General features: G+C 51.4%; 1 protein-coding gene across 1 annotated transcript; it reads left to right on the top strand.

Annotated features, from left to right (window-relative positions):
- Nucleotides 1-5,913: 5,913 nt before the first annotated feature.
- Nucleotides 5,914-10,219, top strand: MYCL (MYCL proto-oncogene, bHLH transcription factor). Its single transcript, XM_077838066.1, has 2 exons — nt 5,914-6,424; nt 9,657-10,219. The coding sequence occupies exons 1-2, from the start codon at nt 5,914-5,916 to the stop codon at nt 10,217-10,219; spliced, it is 1,074 nt and encodes a 357-aa protein (XP_077694192.1).
- Nucleotides 10,220-19,333: the final 9,114 nt, after the last annotated feature.

Raw genomic sequence — 19,333 nt, 5'->3', positions numbered from 1 at the left:
GATCTTACTTTCCCTTCCCAGGCCTGTGATCAGTGTTGTTCCTTCCTTCCTTCAAAACTGTGTCCAGTTTTGGGCCCCACACTACAAGAAGGATGTGGATAAATTGGAGAGAGTCCAGCGAAGGGCAACAAAAATGATTAGGGGTCTGGAACACATGACTTATGAGGAGAGGCTGAGGGAACTGGGATTGTTTAGTCTGCAGAAGAGAAGAATGAGGGGGGATTTGATAGCTGCTTTCAACTACCTGAGAGGTGGTTCCAGAGAGGATGGTTCTAGACTATTCTCAGTGGTAGAAGAGGACAGGACAAGGAGTAATGGTCTCAAGTTGCAGTGGGGGAGGTTTAGGTTGGATATTAGGAAAAACTTTTTCACTAGGAGGGTGGTGAAATACTGGAATGCGTTACCTAGGGAGGTGGTAGAATCTGCTTCCTTAGAAGTTTTTAAGGTCAGGCTTGACAAAGCCCTGGCTGGGATGATTTAATTGGGGATTGGTCCTGCTTTGAGCAGGGGGTTGGACTAGATGACCTCCTGAGGTCCCTTCCAACCCTGATATTCTATGATTCTATGATTCCTCCTGGCCCCCAGCTTTCCCTCGGTGCCTCCCCAATATCTGCCACTGCTCCTGGCAATAACAGCAAGTCACGTTCACTTGGGTGGATCAGCAGCAAGAAAGTTACCGTCGGCCTTCAAGCTGTCACCTCAGCCTTTACTGAGATGAGTGGGTGCACGTCACACTTCCCGGAGCTCTTGTGTCAGGGTGTCTCCAGCCGGCAGGGTTTATCTCCACAGCCAGAACAACAACTTTTAAAATAAAATACATTCTGCAGAAACGGATGGGAGCTGAGGTCGTCCAAACCCCCAGCATAGCACTGTCCCGGTGAAGAAGGCCAGTCATTATGACTGGTGCAGGTAGCGATGCCTGGAGTTGAAGAAGCCTGACACTTTCCATTGCAAGATCCTGTTTTCAGATCCTTGATTGTAGTCTTGTGCATTCCCAAGCATTAGCGTAGTCTTTGATGGTGTGAAATTTACCAGATGATGCTGGTGAGTGAATCTCTGCCAACTGCTCTCTCATATGGGCCTCCCCAGGAACACCACCGGCAGCTCATAAATTATAAATCACCCTGATGCTTCTGGTAGGGGATGTTGCCTGGAGGCCTGTCTTCTCCTGCTAAACTGTTCTGCTTATAAAGGTGAAGCCATTCAAATGAAGACTCCCCATTCCAGACCTTGAGGAAGCAATTAAGGAGCAATGATGCAAATATTTGTGCTGCAGTCGGAGGGGTTGGCTAATTGCCTCCCCTTAAATCTGTTATCCCAGGCTTTTGTCCTGGAGTCAAATTAACTCTTTGCACTCCCAGCCCCCTCCTGTTAATGAATAAAGAGGAAATTGTGGCGCAAATGATGGAAAGATTTGAAAGAGATAGAGGCTGCCCTGCATTTGCTAGCTAGACCTGGTCTGCAGCACTCCTGCAACACCGATGCTAGGATGTAGTCAGGAGGACCATCGGTGTCCTCTCTCTGTGGTCTAGATGAGCCTAGGGCCAGATCCTCAGCTGCTGTAAACGGATGTAGCTTTATTGAATTAAGTGGAGCTGTCAGGATCTCACCCACAGTGGTTAAAATACTGGAGTCCTGCCTGTAACAGCACTCCCACCATCCCCTACTGCGCCAATGGGAAAGTTGAAGAAAAATGCCAATTGTAGGCAAAGCCAAAGTAGGTTTAGTTCCTATTTTGTGACAATGTTATGAGCTTCCTCAGGGAGACTTGCTGATATATTGAATTGCAACACTTAACATTTGAACCCCCAAATGCAATGCCAGTCTCCTTCCTACCGAAAATCCTCAATGAAGGTAATTTTACTGATGACGTTATTTAATCTCAAAGGGCTTTTACCTTCCATGTTGGCTCACAATCACTTTCTTTAAGCTTTAAATATTCCTCAATTTCTTGCGACTGTTTAATCTGCCTAACTTGAAACTTCTCATTGCTTAGATACTACGCCGATGGATAGATATAAATACTGCCAACTGTCAAGACAATGAATGAGACAATGCCCCTGATAAAAATGTAACACAGTATTAGATAATAAACAGTATTAGATAATAATGGTCCCAAATGCTTCCTATTATATTGTGGTGATCTGGGGCTAGAACACTGGAGGGTTTTTTTAAATAGAAATATGGGCCTTGAATGAATTTGGCCTAATGTGCTAATTCAGATTAAGATCTTTCTGGTATGGCTCAGCCTTCACTTTCCAGAGCGTGTCAGTTGAGGGCCTGCCAGTTTGAGACTTTAACGTTCCATGTTCTGTCTGCTGTCCCTGGATGTTTAAAAATCTCTTGGCAGTTTTCATATTTGTAGCGGTTTGTCCAATATTTACCAAAACATTTCCCTCCTACTCCTGTTCTGTAGGGTGTTCGTGTCAGTTGATCTCCTGGTTGGTGCACTCCAGAAGTGGGCAGCCGTTCGGGGTGGTTTCCTCAAGTCCCTGTCCACTTTGGGGGTCCAGAAGCTAGAAAGCGGCTATGTTTATTTAAACTAAAAATCTTATTTACCTCTCCAATTAAGTTTCTTTTTCTCTTTCCCCTTCTTTCTCTTGTCAATGTTATTCCTTCAACCAACAGGGAGTTTCCATCCCATCTCAACCTAACTTTTAGAATTAACTGAAAATAGTTCTTTGGTAACATCCACTTCCTTTTTTGTGTGACCAACTTTTTAATTAACCTTATGTAACTTCAGTTACAAAAGAGGAACCTTTTGGGGGGTGCCATTTCAGCTACTTGCCAGGTGGTGGCGCGTCTTAATACTGTAGTCCTGTCTGGGATAAATCAGAGATGCTGATCCAGTAAGACGTTTGGGGGGGGTGGTGGGTATTGGTGGGATTTGTTCATTACGTTGTATTCCATGTAGATTTGATTGTAAATTGGTTCTGGATTCAGTGTGGGGTCTTGATCTGGCACGGTCCATTTTAGTACCTGCCTGTTGCTCTGTGAAAAATAATGGAAGTGGGATTAGCTTGAAGTGTCCCCTATACAGCAATGTGCGTTGTTCAATATAAAGTAGCTGAGATCAGCTGCGGGCAGTACCCACGCTCTGTATTCCCTTGAGTAGGTGATCATTTTTCTGGCTGTCTTAGGAACAGGTTTATATGGCCCCTCTTATCAGCGTATCTGAGCGCTTTATGAACTTTTAAAATATTTGATCCCCACAGTACCCCTGAGAGGTAGGGATTATTGCCATGTTGCCAATAAAGAATTGAGGGACAGAGGGTATGTCCACACGGGGATAAAAGCCTCGGAACCCGAGTTAGCTGACTCAGAGCAGCTGCCGGATTTTTATCCCCATGATGATGTAGACATACCCCGAGAGGCTCAGGCTCAGAAACCAGTGGGAGCTAGATGCCAACACGCCTTTGAGGATCTGGGGTCATGCATAGCGCTCTAACCGCTGCACCATCCTCCTTTCACCTCCCACTCCGGAAGCACTGAGAGTTCTTGGACCCTAGTTCATCTTCATGACAGGACATTAGCTGCATTTGAGAAGAAATTTAGTTCTTTAGTGGAAATAAGAGTATTCTCTGGAAGGATGAATGGACGTAAAGCAGAAGGCTTCCAAGCATGTGTCAGTCCAAAACTGAATGGGGAAGAGGGTGCAAATGACAGCTGGAGCGTGTTGCCTGAGTTTAAAACAAGACAGGGAAGTACCAAAGTGTTCTTTAGTATTTAAAGGTTTCAGAGTAACAGCCGTGTTAGTCTGTATTCGCAAAAAGAAAAGGAGTACTTGTGGCACCTTAGAGACTAACCAATTTATTTGAGCATAAGCTTTCGTGAGCTACAGCTCACTTCATCGGATGCATGAAAGCTTATGATCAAATAAATTGATTAGTCTCTAAGGTGCCACAAGTCCTCCTTTTCTTTTAGTATTTAAAGAACAAATCAATATATGCTCCATGCACAGCATTCCACCAAGAGATTTGCCTGGGAATTTGCAAACTCCATCTTTGTATTAATGGGAGAAACTTCATGCCTTGAACAGGCCTTTCCTCTCTAACTACTGTAATCCTATGTGTTTGTTTCTTAAATGACATGCTACATCCAACAGCCTCTGATATTCAACCAACCAACCACACACCATGCAAATTTAAACCTTTTTACAAAAACAAATACACATGATGACACAAATAGTCAAAAAATATTAAAATAGTGTCATTTGCAAGCTCTATTGCGACATCATAGGCTCTGCGGTGTAGACATAGGCGTAATAAGTGTCCCTTGACTATGCTGCCCTAGAAATTTATTCTGCCACTGTGGGAACGCCGCCTCCCTGAACACAGTTAGCTAGGCCTACAGTGCTCTTCTGTCTGCGGAGCTGCGTCTACCCTGGGGGCTTTGTCAGCATGGTTATATTGGGCAGGGGGGTTTTGTTTTTATATCCCAGCCTGACAGAGGCTCTGTAGTAGACATAGGCTATGTACAGCCCCGTGCACAACAGTGCCCAGCTCTCAGCTGGGACCTCTCAGTACAATATAAACAATCAACTCATGAGTAAGTCAGGCAACTAACTTTGCAGAAAAGTGAGTATACACCGAACACACCACTCTGAGGCAGGATCCACCGCTCCCACAGCATCAGCCGCTGAACTACAGGCTAAAAGTCTCTGAAACGCTTGCTTTTACTTTGTAGGCCTTCAGCGCTCCTTAGATCGCCAAGTGTTTTGTTTGTTTTTTTTTGAAGCAAAGCAAAGCTAGCCTTGTTTGTAGGGAGGGGAAAAGGAGTCACAGACAGGTCAAGCCCGAGTCGGTACCAGAGCTGGAGAAGAGGACTCAGGGCTCTTTCATCCACAGCTGCCCTAAATCTGCTAGGGCTGAAAGATTAGCCAGGGGGGTTGTATCAGCGTTGGGGGCGGGGGGGTCACTTCGGGCGTGTTTCTAGTGCAGGGAAGAGTCAATTGCTCTTTCAGTGCCGGCGAGTAAACGCTCCCTGACGCTGCCCCCGGGAAGTGGGCTGCGGTGGGACCCCCAGGGCCGGCCAGGGCTTGGGGCAGTCGGCTGCTCCGCCGTGCCGCGGCCGGGGCCGGGAGGGAGCTGCCGCCGGAACAGCTGAGCTGGGCGGCGCGCCGCGGTGATTTACACGGGCGCGCCCCGCCCATTATGCAAATCCCAGCCCCCTGGTTGGGGGTCCGCTTGCCGGTGGCTGGGCCAGCCGCTGCAGACGGGATATAAGGCGGTGGGGGAACAATACATCCGAGTCCCCGCTCGGCCGCTGTGATTGCGGGAGGCGGCCCCGGGGGTGCAGGCTGCAGCCAGAGCGAGCCGCCCGCTTGGAGCCACCGCAGGACGCCGCTGGGGAAAGGTGACTCCAGGGGGTGGGCCCTGGGGCTGGGCCCCCCCCCGCTCAGGGGCTGTAGTTTGGTGACCCTAGGAAACTTGGAGGCAGCGCGGCTTCCCCCCCCCCCAGCGCCTCTGCCTTGCTCCAAGCCGGGCAGCAGGGACCGACCTGCTTGTCACTTACCCGCCCCACGTGCGTGGGGGGCCGCTGGGCGGCGGGTGGGTGGGAGCAGCTCCGCGCGTGGGGGTGCGCAATGGTCTCCATGGGGGGGGTGTGACTCCGGTTTAGGGCTTTGGGGTCTCTTGTGGGCGCGGTCAGCTTCCCCGGTGGGTGGGTGGGTGGGGGATTGGGACCCCCTTGGTGGCTGCCTTCAATGGGGACGTGATGACACACGGGAAGATGCCGCGAACGCCCCGTCATTACAGATTGGGGGGTGGCCACGCTACAGTGGCTGATGTTGGGGTGTTTCCCTGCCTGGCTTGGGGTGGGGGCTTACCCCCCCCCCCCCCGGGTTAGGAGCGTGCCCTTGCCTGCATGATGCTGACCCTGCGCTTTGGGATCCCCAGGCGTCCCGCTCCCGAGATGGAGTTCGACTCTTACCAGCATTACTTCTACGACCACGACTCGGAGGAGGATTTCTACCGATCCACCGCCCCCAGCGAAGACATCTGGAAGAAATTCGAGCTGGTGCCCACTCCCCCCACGTCGCCTCTGTGCAGCGCGGCGGGGAAAGCCTGTTGCCCCGGGGCAGAGGAGAGGTCAGACTGGCTCTCCCACTGCTGCCTGGCCGGGGAGGAGCCGGAGTATCTGATCGGCACCGGGGAGATCTTCGGGAACCTGAGCGCCTTCGTCCTCCAGGATTGCATGTGGAGCGGCTTCTCCGCCCGGGAGAGACTGGAGAAAGTTATGACCGAGAAACTCTCCACGGGCACGCAAAGGGTTAATCCGCCCAAGCCCTCCTTTGCCCAGGAGTTCGGGTTCAACAACTCGGTGAGCGAGTGCGTGGATCCTGCTGCCGTCTTCCCCTGCCCCTTGGCCGAGAACAAACCCCCCCCCGCCGCCGCCCCCGGGGCCGAGAGGCGCTGTGATTCTGGTAAGGGAGTAGCAGAACAACCCACGCGTTCCCTTGCTCCAAATCAGGGTGTGGGCTGGTCCCAGCAACCCAGTGAACTTCCCGCTTTCTCCAGCATTGCAAAACCGCTCTCCCGTTCACACACGGGTGTTGGTAAACAGTCTGGGACCGGCGCTCTGGAAGCCCAGCCCCCTTTTGTGGGGACTCCAAGCTAGCGTAAAGCCCACGGACAAGAACAAAGGGAAGCTGAACCGTCTTTTTCCCGCTAGGATTTTTGCTGGGGAAACCCCTGCCCTTTGCAGGGCGGGGGTGGCCCTGGAGGGACCCCGGATTCCAGATTTCTGCTGCTTTAAAAAAAAAAATCTTTCCCTCCTGCTGCGAGACAGCGCTGGGGAACGCGCTCTGAGCCTGGAAGCTCGCTGCCTGGGGAAGTTTGCAGCTCGCTTTAGATCCTGTTGCAATGCTTTCCATCGCAGCCATATTGCTGTTCTTTCGGCTTGATTTGGAGCACCCAGCCTGAGGTGCTCCCCCATGACTAGGTTTCAGCTGATCAGGCCGCTCCCCTTTGCAGCCTGGCAAGGAAAGTCTGTCTCTGAGGGCCTCCTAGGTCAAAAGGCAAAATCTGTTTGTGGGCTTTGGCCGTCACAAAACAATTGTTCACGTCTCTGGGGTCATCCCACGTACTGGTATGTGGGGGGAGGCAAGCGACTAGATGCATCTCCTAATTCTTCGTAGCACCCTAGCGCTTCCTCTGCAAAAGGGTCCTGTCTCCTTGGCCCTGTCCAGTCTCCCAATCTAGGAAAACTGGTCTAAATACTAGACTGAGGCTTGAAGGTGAAAAGTGATAAAGGAAATGGTGTGTCAAGCCACCAAAACTAAGTCTGAACCTTGATCTGTAGGGGTGGAAGTTTCATGCATGCAATTCTTTAATTTTTTTTTTTTTTTTAAAAAAAAGCCCTTGTTTTAAATTTGTTGCTTAATGGTAGGCAAAAATCCTCCCAAATCAGCAATTTTTTTTCTGCTCCTTCTAGAAATGAACAGTTGGCGGTGGTGTGATTTCAATACACCTAAACTTGGGGCAAGATTTAAATGACTGCCCTCTGAAACGAAGGGGGTATGGTGGAAGTGCTGACACAATCTTGGGGGTGCAGGGCTAGACACCTCATTATCTTGACCCTAATACTAGTCTGACTGATGAATCAGGGATGAGTAATTTGGTTATGACTCATTCCAGGGATGAGGATAGCTGGGCCAAGAAGCACCTTTAGGACTAAGATTTAATTACATTAGGATGATGGAGATAGTAAGGAGGCTGCGGGCTCTAAAGGGCTTAATCTCAATTAGTGGGGGGGACGGACGGATGACTGAATTCATTATTTCTACTTTCATCTTGCTACTTTGCTGACCTGCTCTTTACCTGATCTGAATCCAGGGCCCTTGTGCACATGCTCCTGTCCACATGGTCCCAGAACAAAAAGCAACAGATTGTAGCAAACAATGAGGGGGGCCCTCAGTGAGTGACTCAGGCATTGGCCAATGAGGGGTGGGTAGCTTTGCAGTAGCAACATTCCAACTGCCTGCTGAGGCAGCCAATGGCCACCTGGCTGGGAGGTGGGGCCCAGCCCGTCAGATTTTTATTAATGGAGAAATGATACTATTGTCTGCACAATGGAAGTTTGTGACAAAAGAAGGGCATAAAAAGTGCACCGTACAAAGCAACCAGGAAATAGCATTGAATATCAGGAGGGGTGGGGGGGTGTGTGTTCTAAAACAATAAAACCACAGTAGCAAATTCTAGACTGCTGATCACCAAGTGGTGCAAGACCTCTGAAGGATAATCTCTCTAGCATTAGGGGCACATGGGAGACGATGCGGTCTAATGCATAGAGCAGAGGATTGGGAGTCAAGAGCCCTGGGTGCCTCTCCTCTGATTTAACAATAATCTGTTGGCATGATGAGTATTGGCAAAATGCAAAAAGACAGACCTCCACTATCTGCTAGGCTAGAGCTTCACTCTGTGTTGAGGGTCTTATTCCCTGATGAGCTGCGTGACCGTGGGCAAGTATATTAAACAGCTCTGCCTCCGTTTCCCCAACTGTGAAATGAAGGCAATACCCATCTCAGTGAAGTGTTTTGACCGAGTGAAAGGCATTGCTAATGCAATGTATTACTAAGCCAGTTGGAATGCCATGCGCAAGGGATATGTGCTTTCTTTTGAGCTTCACAATCTCTTTGGGAAAGACCAAGTGACTTTGGGAAGTGGCGGGGAGTGAATTTATAGTAGCTGCTGTAATTCATGGATGGCTAGAGTGGAGTTTTAAAGAGTTGGGTCTGTTCCTCTGTTTACAGCTTTGATAACCTTTCCCCTCCAACCCTTTCTTTAAGGTTGAACATGTTTAGAGGTGGTGAGGGGAGGAATGTTAAATGGTGGATGGCTTAGAGGTTCATTGAGCTGATGGCAAAATGTCCCCCCTCCCCACTGTGTAAGAGGGGAGGATTGTCTCCCTCTTCTCTCTTTTCCCCTCCTCTCCCCATTCAGCTGGAGGGGGGGAATACCAGGGTGGGGGATGAATAGGATTTATAACTTGTGAAAAGTAACAAAAAGTCACTAAAGTGCGAAACTGCAGTGAACAGGAACAAAGGGCAACTCAGCCCCCAGATCCCTCATTTACAATTCCAATGGGCCATGAAAGAGCCCGACAATCAGGAGCGGGCGGGGTGGGGGGGGGAGATCTTCAACTCTGTCCCCAGCCACTAAGGCTCTTGCTCCCCTCCTTTCTGCTGGGGGAGGTGAGGACTGGTGCAGCAGTGGGAGCTGGGGGTGCAGGAATTTCTTGCCTGTTGGGTCTTTGCTTTTAATAAGTGTTGCCCATAGTGTGTAAGGGAAACAGTAAAAAAAAAATCCACATCCCATTTCCTGGGACACGGAGCCTGAAGCTAAGGAGAGAAATCTCAGTCCTATGACTGGGATTAGGTGATGTGGGATCGACCATTTCAATCATCCTTCTGGGAGCAGAATTGTTTTGTCCAATGCACTGCGGGATCCATGCAATATGATCCTCTTCCTGATAAGTTTAACCTAATCTCCAGAACATAAAAAGGTACTGGAGATCCAGGCATGGTGCTGCACCATGGTCTCTTCCTTGGGCATGTCGCTGCGCCATTCTAAGAGGCTGGGCCAAGGGGTAGCTGAAGGGAATAGTTGAATGATTTCCAAGTGATGGGTTGTTTTGCTTGCATCTGTTTTGAACAGAGGGTGAAGAGATTGATGTGGTGACAGTAGAGAAGAGACAATCGCTCAGCATGAGGAAGCCGGTCACCATCACGGTGCGAGCCGACCCCCTGGACCCCTGCATGAAACACTTCCACATCTCCATCCATCAGCAACAGCACAACTATGCTGCCCGCTCTCCACCAGACGCCTGCTCCCAGGAGGAGGCCTCGGAGAAGGAGATCAAGGAGGAGCCCCTGAGCAGCCCAGAGCAAGCCACAGAGAGTTCATCGCCTGAGCCTTGCCTGCTGAAAACCGGGAGCGCCCCGAGCTCAGATAGCGAGGACATGGCCAAGAGGAAAAACCACAACTACTTAGAACGCAAGAGGCGAAACGATCTGCGCTCACGCTTCCTGGCACTGAGGGATCAGGTCCCCGGTCTGGCTAACTGTCCCAAAACCCCCAAAGTGGTGATCCTGAGCAAAGCTTCAGAGTACCTGCAGTCGCTAGTTAGTGCAGAGAGGAGGATGGCTGCAGAGAAAAGGCAGCTGAAGTTGAGACAGCATCAGCTGCTGAAACGAATCGCCCATCTCAAGGGACGTTAGCTACCAAAAACTCGACACCTTTCCAATATTGATTTGCACATTTTTGGTTATTGTGAAACCTCCAAACTACATATCCCGGAATGCACTGCAGCCAGCGCACACAAATATGGCTTGCGTTCTAGGAAATTTAAACTGTGTGTGCGGGGGGTGGGTTCTTTGTCTCCCTTATCCACGTCTGGTCTTGGGTTCCTCCTTTAACAGAGCAGGGAGTTGCCAGCTGTGGGCTGAGTTAACTCTTAGCCTTTGGGGATGCTGGTATGTTGGCACCGGAGTAATGTAGACACTGGATTTTGCAAGACCCTTGGGCTGAAATTTTCAAAAGTGACCATTGAGTTTTGGGTGTCTCATTTTGAGGGTGTCCAGCTTGAAGCACCTGGGCCCTGACTTCCAGAGATGCTGAGCATCTGAACAGAGATGTGGAACAATGCCTGCTGAGGCCTACAGGAGGTGCCTCTGAACTTCAGGCCTCAGATGCCTGAAATTGGGCACTCAAAAATTGAGGCCATTTTCCAAAATAAGGGCCCGAGTGGACGACCTAACCTAGAGATGGCAGGATCCTCCTTCAGACAGATAGGACCTGTCACTGAATCCAACTATTCTGTGAATTTACTTTCATACACACAATTTTGGGTGGATCACTAACATGGCCGTTGCTGCCATGCACCTAGTAAGTTTGATTCCACTCCTGTCATTCAACCCAACCCCAGCACCGGTTCCCCTGATGCGGTACTCTTCCACCATCCCTTCCCTAACCCACCCTCGGTGTCTGTACTGGTCCGCCTCCCCAGTCACTAGCCGGCACAACATCCCACATCCGATTCTACATCAGGGGGGACTGAGAACATGTGCCCAACACATCCCCTCCAGAAGAAGTCATTACATTCTCAAGTGGCTCCCACTCCACTGCACCTGGGTAGAGAGAATCTAGGCCAGGGTGTTCGGATCCAGAATGCAAGGGGGTTGCAATCCAGTGGTTCAGTTTGGGTCCATCTCTCTAGAAGCAGTGACAGTTAGGGACTGCCTAGAGGTGGGTTGGGGCCAGGGCTGCTGTTAAAGACCCTTTTTCTCCCAGGGGTGGGTGGATGCATGGATAAACGCCTATCACTGGAGAAGAACCAAGACCAGCTTGACATGGGCTATACCTCACTTTCTTACCACTTTACACAGTAGCTCGTCTTGAGGTTTGTGTTCTAGAAGCTGCTGCTGTAACTGCCTGAGTCTTGTACTGGAGGACCTTTTTTTTAATACTGTATTTTTGTACAACTTTTTGGAAGAGTATTGTTAAAGATTTGTCTCTTTTGTAAACCTTTTTTTGGGGGGAGTGTGTGCATTGTCCCTGCTGCAGCGTGGAGAGTATGTGTTTGGGGGACAGGGAGTGTTCCTGATGCCTTTCTAGGGGAGTCCAAGAAGGGTCCTATGTTCTGATTTACTCTTTGGAATTTAAGTGAGAGATTCCTCATGGGATGATGTTAGCTGGGGCCCAGCTCCTCAAGCAGTACAATGGGCTATTGAATGGGGTTTCTCTCTCTCTTGCAATGAGGGTGAAAATTATCCTGTTTGCCTGACTTTCACATATTCCCCAAAAGCAGGCTCTTAGGAGCTGTGCTGCCGAAGATCCCAGGTGTAGCCCAGGACTGACAGCAAGGGCTGATCTAATTGCTGCCTGGAGTTACTTTGTCTTTACTAGGTGGGTAGGCACCACCTCTTTGGAGGGATCTGATCAGACCTTAACCTCTTTTTTGTTTGCTGACCTGCAGCTATACTCCCTGAAATAGCATTTGTTCAGCTGGCCAAGTGTTGCCTTCTCTCCTCCCCACAAGTCTCCCTCTGATGTGAATACTAACCAGTTGACTCAGGGACTGGGGGGAGAGGAGTAGGACCAGTGGCCTTCGTCTCCCTTGGGCCTGGTGGGGCTGACCCTCTACTTTGCAGCAGAGATGCACAGAGCAGCCAGTGAGCTGTCTGGCTCCTAACTGACCTATTGAGAAACTTTAGAGTTAACACTGTGGTCGGATTTAGCACTTTCTTCATTACCTCACACTTCATAAATAAATAAGTTACAAAGACAGACTGGATTGGCTTCTTCCGTAGAGTTGTTCTAGGGGGGATAACTGCCACTTGCAGCTGCCCTAACTAACTTACTTGCCCAGCGTTGAGTCTTCTCGGGGCCCTGGAGAAGGGAACAGTGGGGTTGTTATTGCATGAGCGGTTGAGATGAGCTATAAGCAATGCACAAAGCTAAGGAGGGCTGCTGTGACCCAGCTCCCTTTGTGTGGACAGTCTCACAAAATTTAAAATGTGGAATGGCTACAGCAGAAGGTCCTGGGAAACATCACCTGGAGTAATTTCTCTTTAAGTGGTTTTATTGAGGAAGAGGGGCTGAGAGCTGAGTTCCTCTAATGAGGGACTCAATGTAATTTTAAACTCTTCTAATGGCACTACAGAACAGTCAGCATGTGGAATTCACTGCCCCTGAAGGTCATCAAGATGAATATGATGATGAATTGTCAGTGAGTAACTAGAGGAAAGCTTAGATGGGGAATGAAATTGCTTGCTGGGGTGGGAGGGGGGTGAGACTTCCCTTTAGGGGCTACTAAAGAATTCCCTACATCCCCATATGCAGAGTTTCAAATATTTTTTTACCTTAATTTGAAGCATGTTTATTACTCATGAACAATCCCAGGTTATTGGTTTTAACTCCTGGAGGCAAAATCCTGTACTAAATGCAATGGAGCGCAGGCATCATGTTACTGTTAAGGCAGAGTCTAGAATGGGGCTAAAATGCCATTTCAAGAGAGGTTTAGTTGTCTGAATGAAGGAAGTCTTTTAAAGAATGATTAATCAATCAAGAGCTTAAAATGCTCCTTTTGGTTCCTGAAATAGCTGTCATGTTTTACACTTCTATTGTGTGTTGCATCAGATGAGGTCAAAGCATTGTACAGACACGAGAGTTCAACTTTCCGTACTCTGCCGTGACTTGCTAATGGTTACATAGCAAAACTGGGAGTCAAACTCAGGTGTTCTGACTCCTAATCCCTTGCTCTCACCTCTCCACAAAACACTATGGTAAATAATATAGGTTCAAAGTGTCTAGATTTATTTCTACAGGAGTGTTCCAAGGGGCAGGGTGGGAAGGAATAGATGCAAAAAGAACAGGAGTACTTGTGGCACTTTAGAGACTAATAAATTTATTAGAGCATAAGCTTTCGTGGGCTTCAGCCCACTTCATCAGATGCATAGAACTGAACATACAGTAAGAAGTGTGTGTGTGTTTATATATATACACACACATACATACATACAGAGAAGGTGAAAGTTGCCATAAAACTGTAAGAGGCTAATTAATTTAGATGAGCTATTATCAGCAGGAGAAAAAAACGTTTGTAGTGATAATCAAGATGCACTCTTCAATGAAGCAGTAGTGGGTTGAGTTGATCCTCTTATTCATACAGAGTCTGCTTGTCCCAGAGCATGACAAGAAAAAGATGGAAGGTGGGATTTTTACATGAATCTTTGTGAGTTAGCACAAGTTTAATTGAAAGTCAATGGGGACTTGTGCTGCTAAGCCATTTAGGCATCTAACTCTGATTGATTTCAGTAACAGTTAGGAGTCTAAATACCTTTGAGGATCTGGGGTTTTAAATGCTTTGGAAATCTCACCCAGAGACTCCATTTAGTTCAGTTTAGCAGTTGGATCGTACACAGGCAAAAACCAACTTCTGGAGACAGCATCTCTGTAAAGTTGTGCACTGAGTTGGCTTGGAAGCATAAGTGCTGGAACTAAGGGTGCTGGGGGGTACTGTCGCACATTCTGGCTTGAAGTAGAAGTAACAAGCCAAATACATGGTTTCTGCCTTCAGCACCCCCAGTATAAAAATGATTTCAGCACCATTGCTCGGAAGGCTACAAAAGTACTGGACGGTAATTAGATGAGACAGCACTGTAAGACCACAGCAGTGGGGTCAGGATAACTTTTAAACCAAAGTGCAAAAGCCTGTAGAGATATAGAAATTCATTATATGCCTGTTTAGAGGGAGAACAGCTGAGCTAGATCTGGCTAGGGATAAGTCTGAGCATATTACAAAAATATTAGGGTTGCATAAAACACTCAGACATCAAATCACAACCCACTGTTGAAGAGGATGGTTAGTGGAGTAAGCATCATGTTTGAAATAGACCCACTGGAAGCACAGGTTAAAAATACATCAGGATTAACTAAACCTGACATCTACTCAGAGCAGACAAACCAAATAAAGTGTGCATGGATGAGTGGGTCTCTTGAATGAAGCTTTCTGTGTACACATTAAAGATGCCAGAGTATTTGTATAAGGATGGTGTTTCGCTCTGTTAAAATTACCTACAGAGAGGTTTTTAAAGGGGTTTCTGGGTTTTTTTTTGGGGGGGGGGCAGAGGCTTAATGACAGAAGGCATGAAAGATATTTAAATGAAACAAACGAGCTGTTTGTGTTTGGAAGTTACAAGTTGTTCTGGGATCAGTCAATTTGAAATCTAGTCAATTTCAAAACCAAGTTTAAAAGTAAATGTAGATGTTAGACCTGTCCCTGAATCTTCCTGCCATTTTTGTCGGTTTTCAAGTACAGCTTCCTACCCTTAAAAATGCTTTTCCTAGTATTACTACATGAAGGACCCATGGCAACTGACATTAGAAGGTAAATATGGAAACTGACTATACACACAGTGCTGCCAAAAGCCCATAATAAACAAAGGGAGAGCATATTTCCCCCTATAATCTCCTTCAGCAATCAGACTCTCGGGTGTTAACTGTAATAATAGTAAACTGTTACAGACAAAAGCCAAATTTTTAAGTTCACATTGTCCTGTTAACACCAAGCCTTTTAGGGGGTCACCCCAATTCATATTGCATGTATTCTACCATTCCCTGGACCATGCTTTTCTCTGCAGCTGTAACTGGTTTACTACTCTTGCAAAATTCTTCTTGTACAGGGTGAGTAATTTGTTCTGGGTGAGTAAAGAATCATGTTTTTTTCCATGCTTATCATGCTGAAGGGTGGCGTGTGGGGGTTTGCGCCTGGGTTGGTAAAGTTTGTGACAGTGGGGCAAACCTGCTATAATCTCATCTCCTCCAATGACACGTCTCCTTGCTGCCTCTTGCTTTCCCTGTTGCTATGCCAAAAGATGTATGTTGCTAGGATAAGAGCCATTTCCGCTCCCTCTTCCATATCTGTTGCTGCAGTAGAAGTCACAAAACCCCCTCTGTTACCTTGGTAACAGTCTCCTCCTACTATTTCCCTGGTAACAGTCTCCCCATCTTTCTCTTCCTTCTTCTCTCTGTTGCTACAGTAACAGTTGCCTGCTCCCCATCTCTCCCTGTTGCCTGTGTTGCAGCTTTAGCTCTTTATCCCTCTGTAGGGCCTGCACTCAGTCACCAGGGTAACATTTCCTCTGTTGCTATGGTAACATTCTCCCACTCTCCCCCCAGTCCGCTTCTCACCTTCCCTTCTACCTCTCCGCTTCCCTGGTGCTAGACTGCCAGTGCCCCTCCCCCCCCGCCCCATAACTTAGCCTAAAGGGAGACCCCTGTAGGGGCTTCGTGCTCTCACTGCCAGGGAGGAGGGTCATGCTCCGGCCCGGGTGCTGGTCTCTCGGGATGGGACATGTCTGGGGGATGGTTACCCGGGGTGCGGTCGGGCGCTGGTCTCTAGGGATGGGACATGTCTGGGGGATGGTTACCCGGGGTGCGGTCGGGCGCTGGTCTCTAGGGATGGGACATGTCTGGGGGATGGTTACCCGGGGTGCGGTCGGGCGCTGGTCTCTAGGGATGGGACATGTCTGGGGGATGGTTACCCGGGGTATGGTCGGGCGCTGGTCTCTAGGGATGGGACATGTCTGGGGGATGGTTACCCGGGGTATGGTCGGGCGCTGGTCTCTAGGGATGGGACATGTCTGGGGGATGGTTACCCGGGGTACGGTCGGGCGCTGGGTCTAGGGATGGGACATGTCTGGGGGATGGTTGCCCGGGGTACGGTCGGGCGCTGGTCTCTAGAGATGGGACATGTCCGGGGGATGGTTAGCTGGGGTGCGGTCGGGCGCTGGTCTCTAGGGATGGGACATGTCTGGGGGATGGTTACCCGGGGTATGGTCGGACGCTGGTCTCTAGGGATGGGACATGTCTGGGGGATGGTTACCCGGGGTGCAGTCGGGCGCTGGGTCTAGGGATGGGACATGTCCGGGGGATGGTTACCCAGGGTGTGGTCGGGCGCTGGGTCTAGGGATGGGACATGTCTGGGGGATGGTTGCCAGGGGTGCGGTCGGACGCTGGTCTCTGGGGATGGGACATGTCTGGGGGATGGTTACCCGGGGTGCGGTCGGGCTCTGGTCTCTAGGGATGGGACATGTCTGGGGGATGGTTACCCGGGGTACAGTCGGGCGCTGGGTCTAGGGATGGGACATGTCTGGGGGATGGTTACCCGGGGTACGGTCGGGCGCTGAGTCTAGCGATGGGACATGTCCGGGGGATGGTTACCCGGGGTGCGGTCGGGCGCTGGTCTCTAGGGATGGGACATGTCTGGGGGATGGTTACCCGGGGTGCGGTCGGGCGCTGGTCTCTAGGGATGGGACATGTCTGGGGGATGGTTAGCTGGGGTGTGGTCGGGCGCTGGTCTCTAGGGATGGGACATGTCTGGGGGATGGTTACCCGGGGTACGGTCGGGCGCTGGTCTCTAGGGATGGGACATGTCTGGGGGATGGTTACCCGGGGTACGGTCGGACGCTGGGTCTAGGGATGGGACATGTCTGGGGGATGGTTACCCGGGGTATGGTCGGACGCTGGTCTCTAGGGATGGGACATGTCTGGGGGATGGTTAGCCGGGGTATGGTCGGGCGCTGGTCTCTAGGGATGGGACATGTCTGGGGGATGGTTAGCCGGGGTATGGTCGGGCACTGGTCTCTAGGGATGGGACGTGTCTGGGGGATGGTTACCCGGGGTGCGGTTGGGCGCTGGGTCTAGGGATGGGACATGTCTGGGGGATGGTTGCCAGGGGTGCGGTCGGGTGCTGGTCTCTGGGGATGGGACATGTCCGGGGGATGGTTACCCGGGGTGCGGTCGGGCGCTGGTCTCTGGGGATGGGACATGTCCGGGGGATGGTTACCCGGGGTGCGGTCGGGCGCTGGTCTCTGGGGATGGGACATGTCCGGGGCATGGTTACCCGGGGTGCGGTCGGACGCTGGTCTCTGGGGATGGGACATGTCCGGGGTATGGTTACCCGGGGTGCGGTCGGGCGCTGGTCTCTAGGGATGGGACATGTCCGGGGGATGGTTACCCGGGGTGCGGTCGGGCGCTGGTCTCTAGGGATGGGACATGTCCGGGGGATGGTTACCCGGCGTACGGTCGGACGCTGGTCTCTGGGGATGGGACATGTCCGGGGGATGGTTACCCAGGGTGCGGTCGGGCGCTGGGTCTAGGGATGGGACATGTCTGGGGGATGGTTGCCAGGGGTGCGGTCGGGCGCTGGTCTCTGGGGATGGGACATGTCCGGGGGATGGTTACCCGGGGTGCGGTCGGGCGCTGGTCTCTGGGGATGCGACATGTCCGTGGGATGGTTAGCTGGGGTGCGGTCGGGCGCTGGTCTCTAGGGATGGGACATGTCTGGGGGATGGTTACCCGGGGTACGGTCGGGCGCTGGTCTCTAGAGATGGGACATGTCCGGGGGATGGTTACCCGGGGTACGGTCGGGCGCTGGGTCTAGGGATGGGACATGTCTGGGGGATGGTTAGCTGGGGTGCGGTCGGGTGCTGGTCTCTAGAGATGGGACATGTCTGGGGATGGTTGCCCGGGGTACGGTCGGGTGCTGGTCTCTAGAGATGGGACATGTCTGGGGGATGGTTACCCGGGGTACGGTCGGGCGCTGGGTCTAGGGATGGGACATGTCCGGGGGATGGTTACCCGGGGTGCGGTCGGGCGCTGGTCTCTAGGGATGGGACATGTCCGGGGGATGGTTACCCGGCGTACGGTCGGACGCTGGTCTCTGGGGATGGGACATGTCCGGGGGATGGTTATCCGGGGTACGGTTGGGCGCTGGGTCTAGGGATGGGACATGTCTGGGGGATGGTTGCCAGGGGTGCGGTCGGGCGCTGGTCTCTGGGGATGGGACATGTCCGGGGGATGGTTACCCGGGGTGCGGTCGGGCGCTGGTCGCTAGGGATGGGACATGTCTGGGGGATGGTTAGCTGGGGTGCGGTCGGGCGCTGGTCTCTAGGGATGGGACATGTCTGGGGGATGGTTAGCCGGGGTACGGTCAGACGCTGGTCTCTAGGGATGGGACATGTCCGGGGGATGGTTACCCGGGGTATGGTCGGACGCTGGTCTCTAGGGATGGGACATGTCTGGGGGATGGTTAGCCGGGGTACGGTCGGGCGCTGGTCTCTAGGGATGGGACATGTCTGGGGGATGGTTAGCCGGGGTACGGTCGGGCGCTGGTCTCTAGGGATGGGACATGTCTGGGGGATGGTTACCCGGGGTACGGTCGGGCGCTGGTCTCTAGAGATGGGACATGTCTGGGGGATGGTTACCCGGGGTGTGGTCGGGCGCTGGGTCTAGGGATGGGACATGTCCGGGGGATGGTTACCCGGGGTACGGTCGGGCGCTGGGTCTAGGGATGGGACATGTCTGGGGGATGGTTACCCGGGGTGCGGTCGGGCTCTGGTCTCTAGGGATGGGACATGTCTGGGGGATGGTTACCCGGGGTACAGTCGGACGCTGGGTCTAGGGATGGGACATGTCTGGGGGATGGTTACCCGGGGTACGGTCGGGCGCTGAGTCTAGCGATGGGACATGTCCGGGGGATGGTTAGCTGGGGTGTGGTCGGGCGCTGGTCTCTAGGGATGGGACATGTCTGGGGGATGGTTACCCGGGGTACGGTCGGGCGCTGGTCTCTAGGGATGGGACATGTCTGGGGGATGGTTACCCGGGGTACGGTCGGACGCTGGGTCTAGGGATGGGACATGTCTGGGGGATGGTTACCCGGGGTATGGTCGGACGCTGGTCTCTAGGGATGGGACATGTCTGGGGGATGGTTAGCCGGGGTATGGTCGGGCGCTGGTCTCTAGGGATGGGACATGTCTGGGGGATGGTTA

Source organism: Eretmochelys imbricata, chromosome 19, assembly GCF_965152235.1.
Source record: "Eretmochelys imbricata isolate rEreImb1 chromosome 19, rEreImb1.hap1, whole genome shotgun sequence".
Classification (NCBI taxonomy): Eukaryota; Metazoa; Chordata; order Testudines; family Cheloniidae; genus Eretmochelys; species Eretmochelys imbricata.
This window is presented reverse-complemented; position numbering and strand designations above follow the sequence as displayed.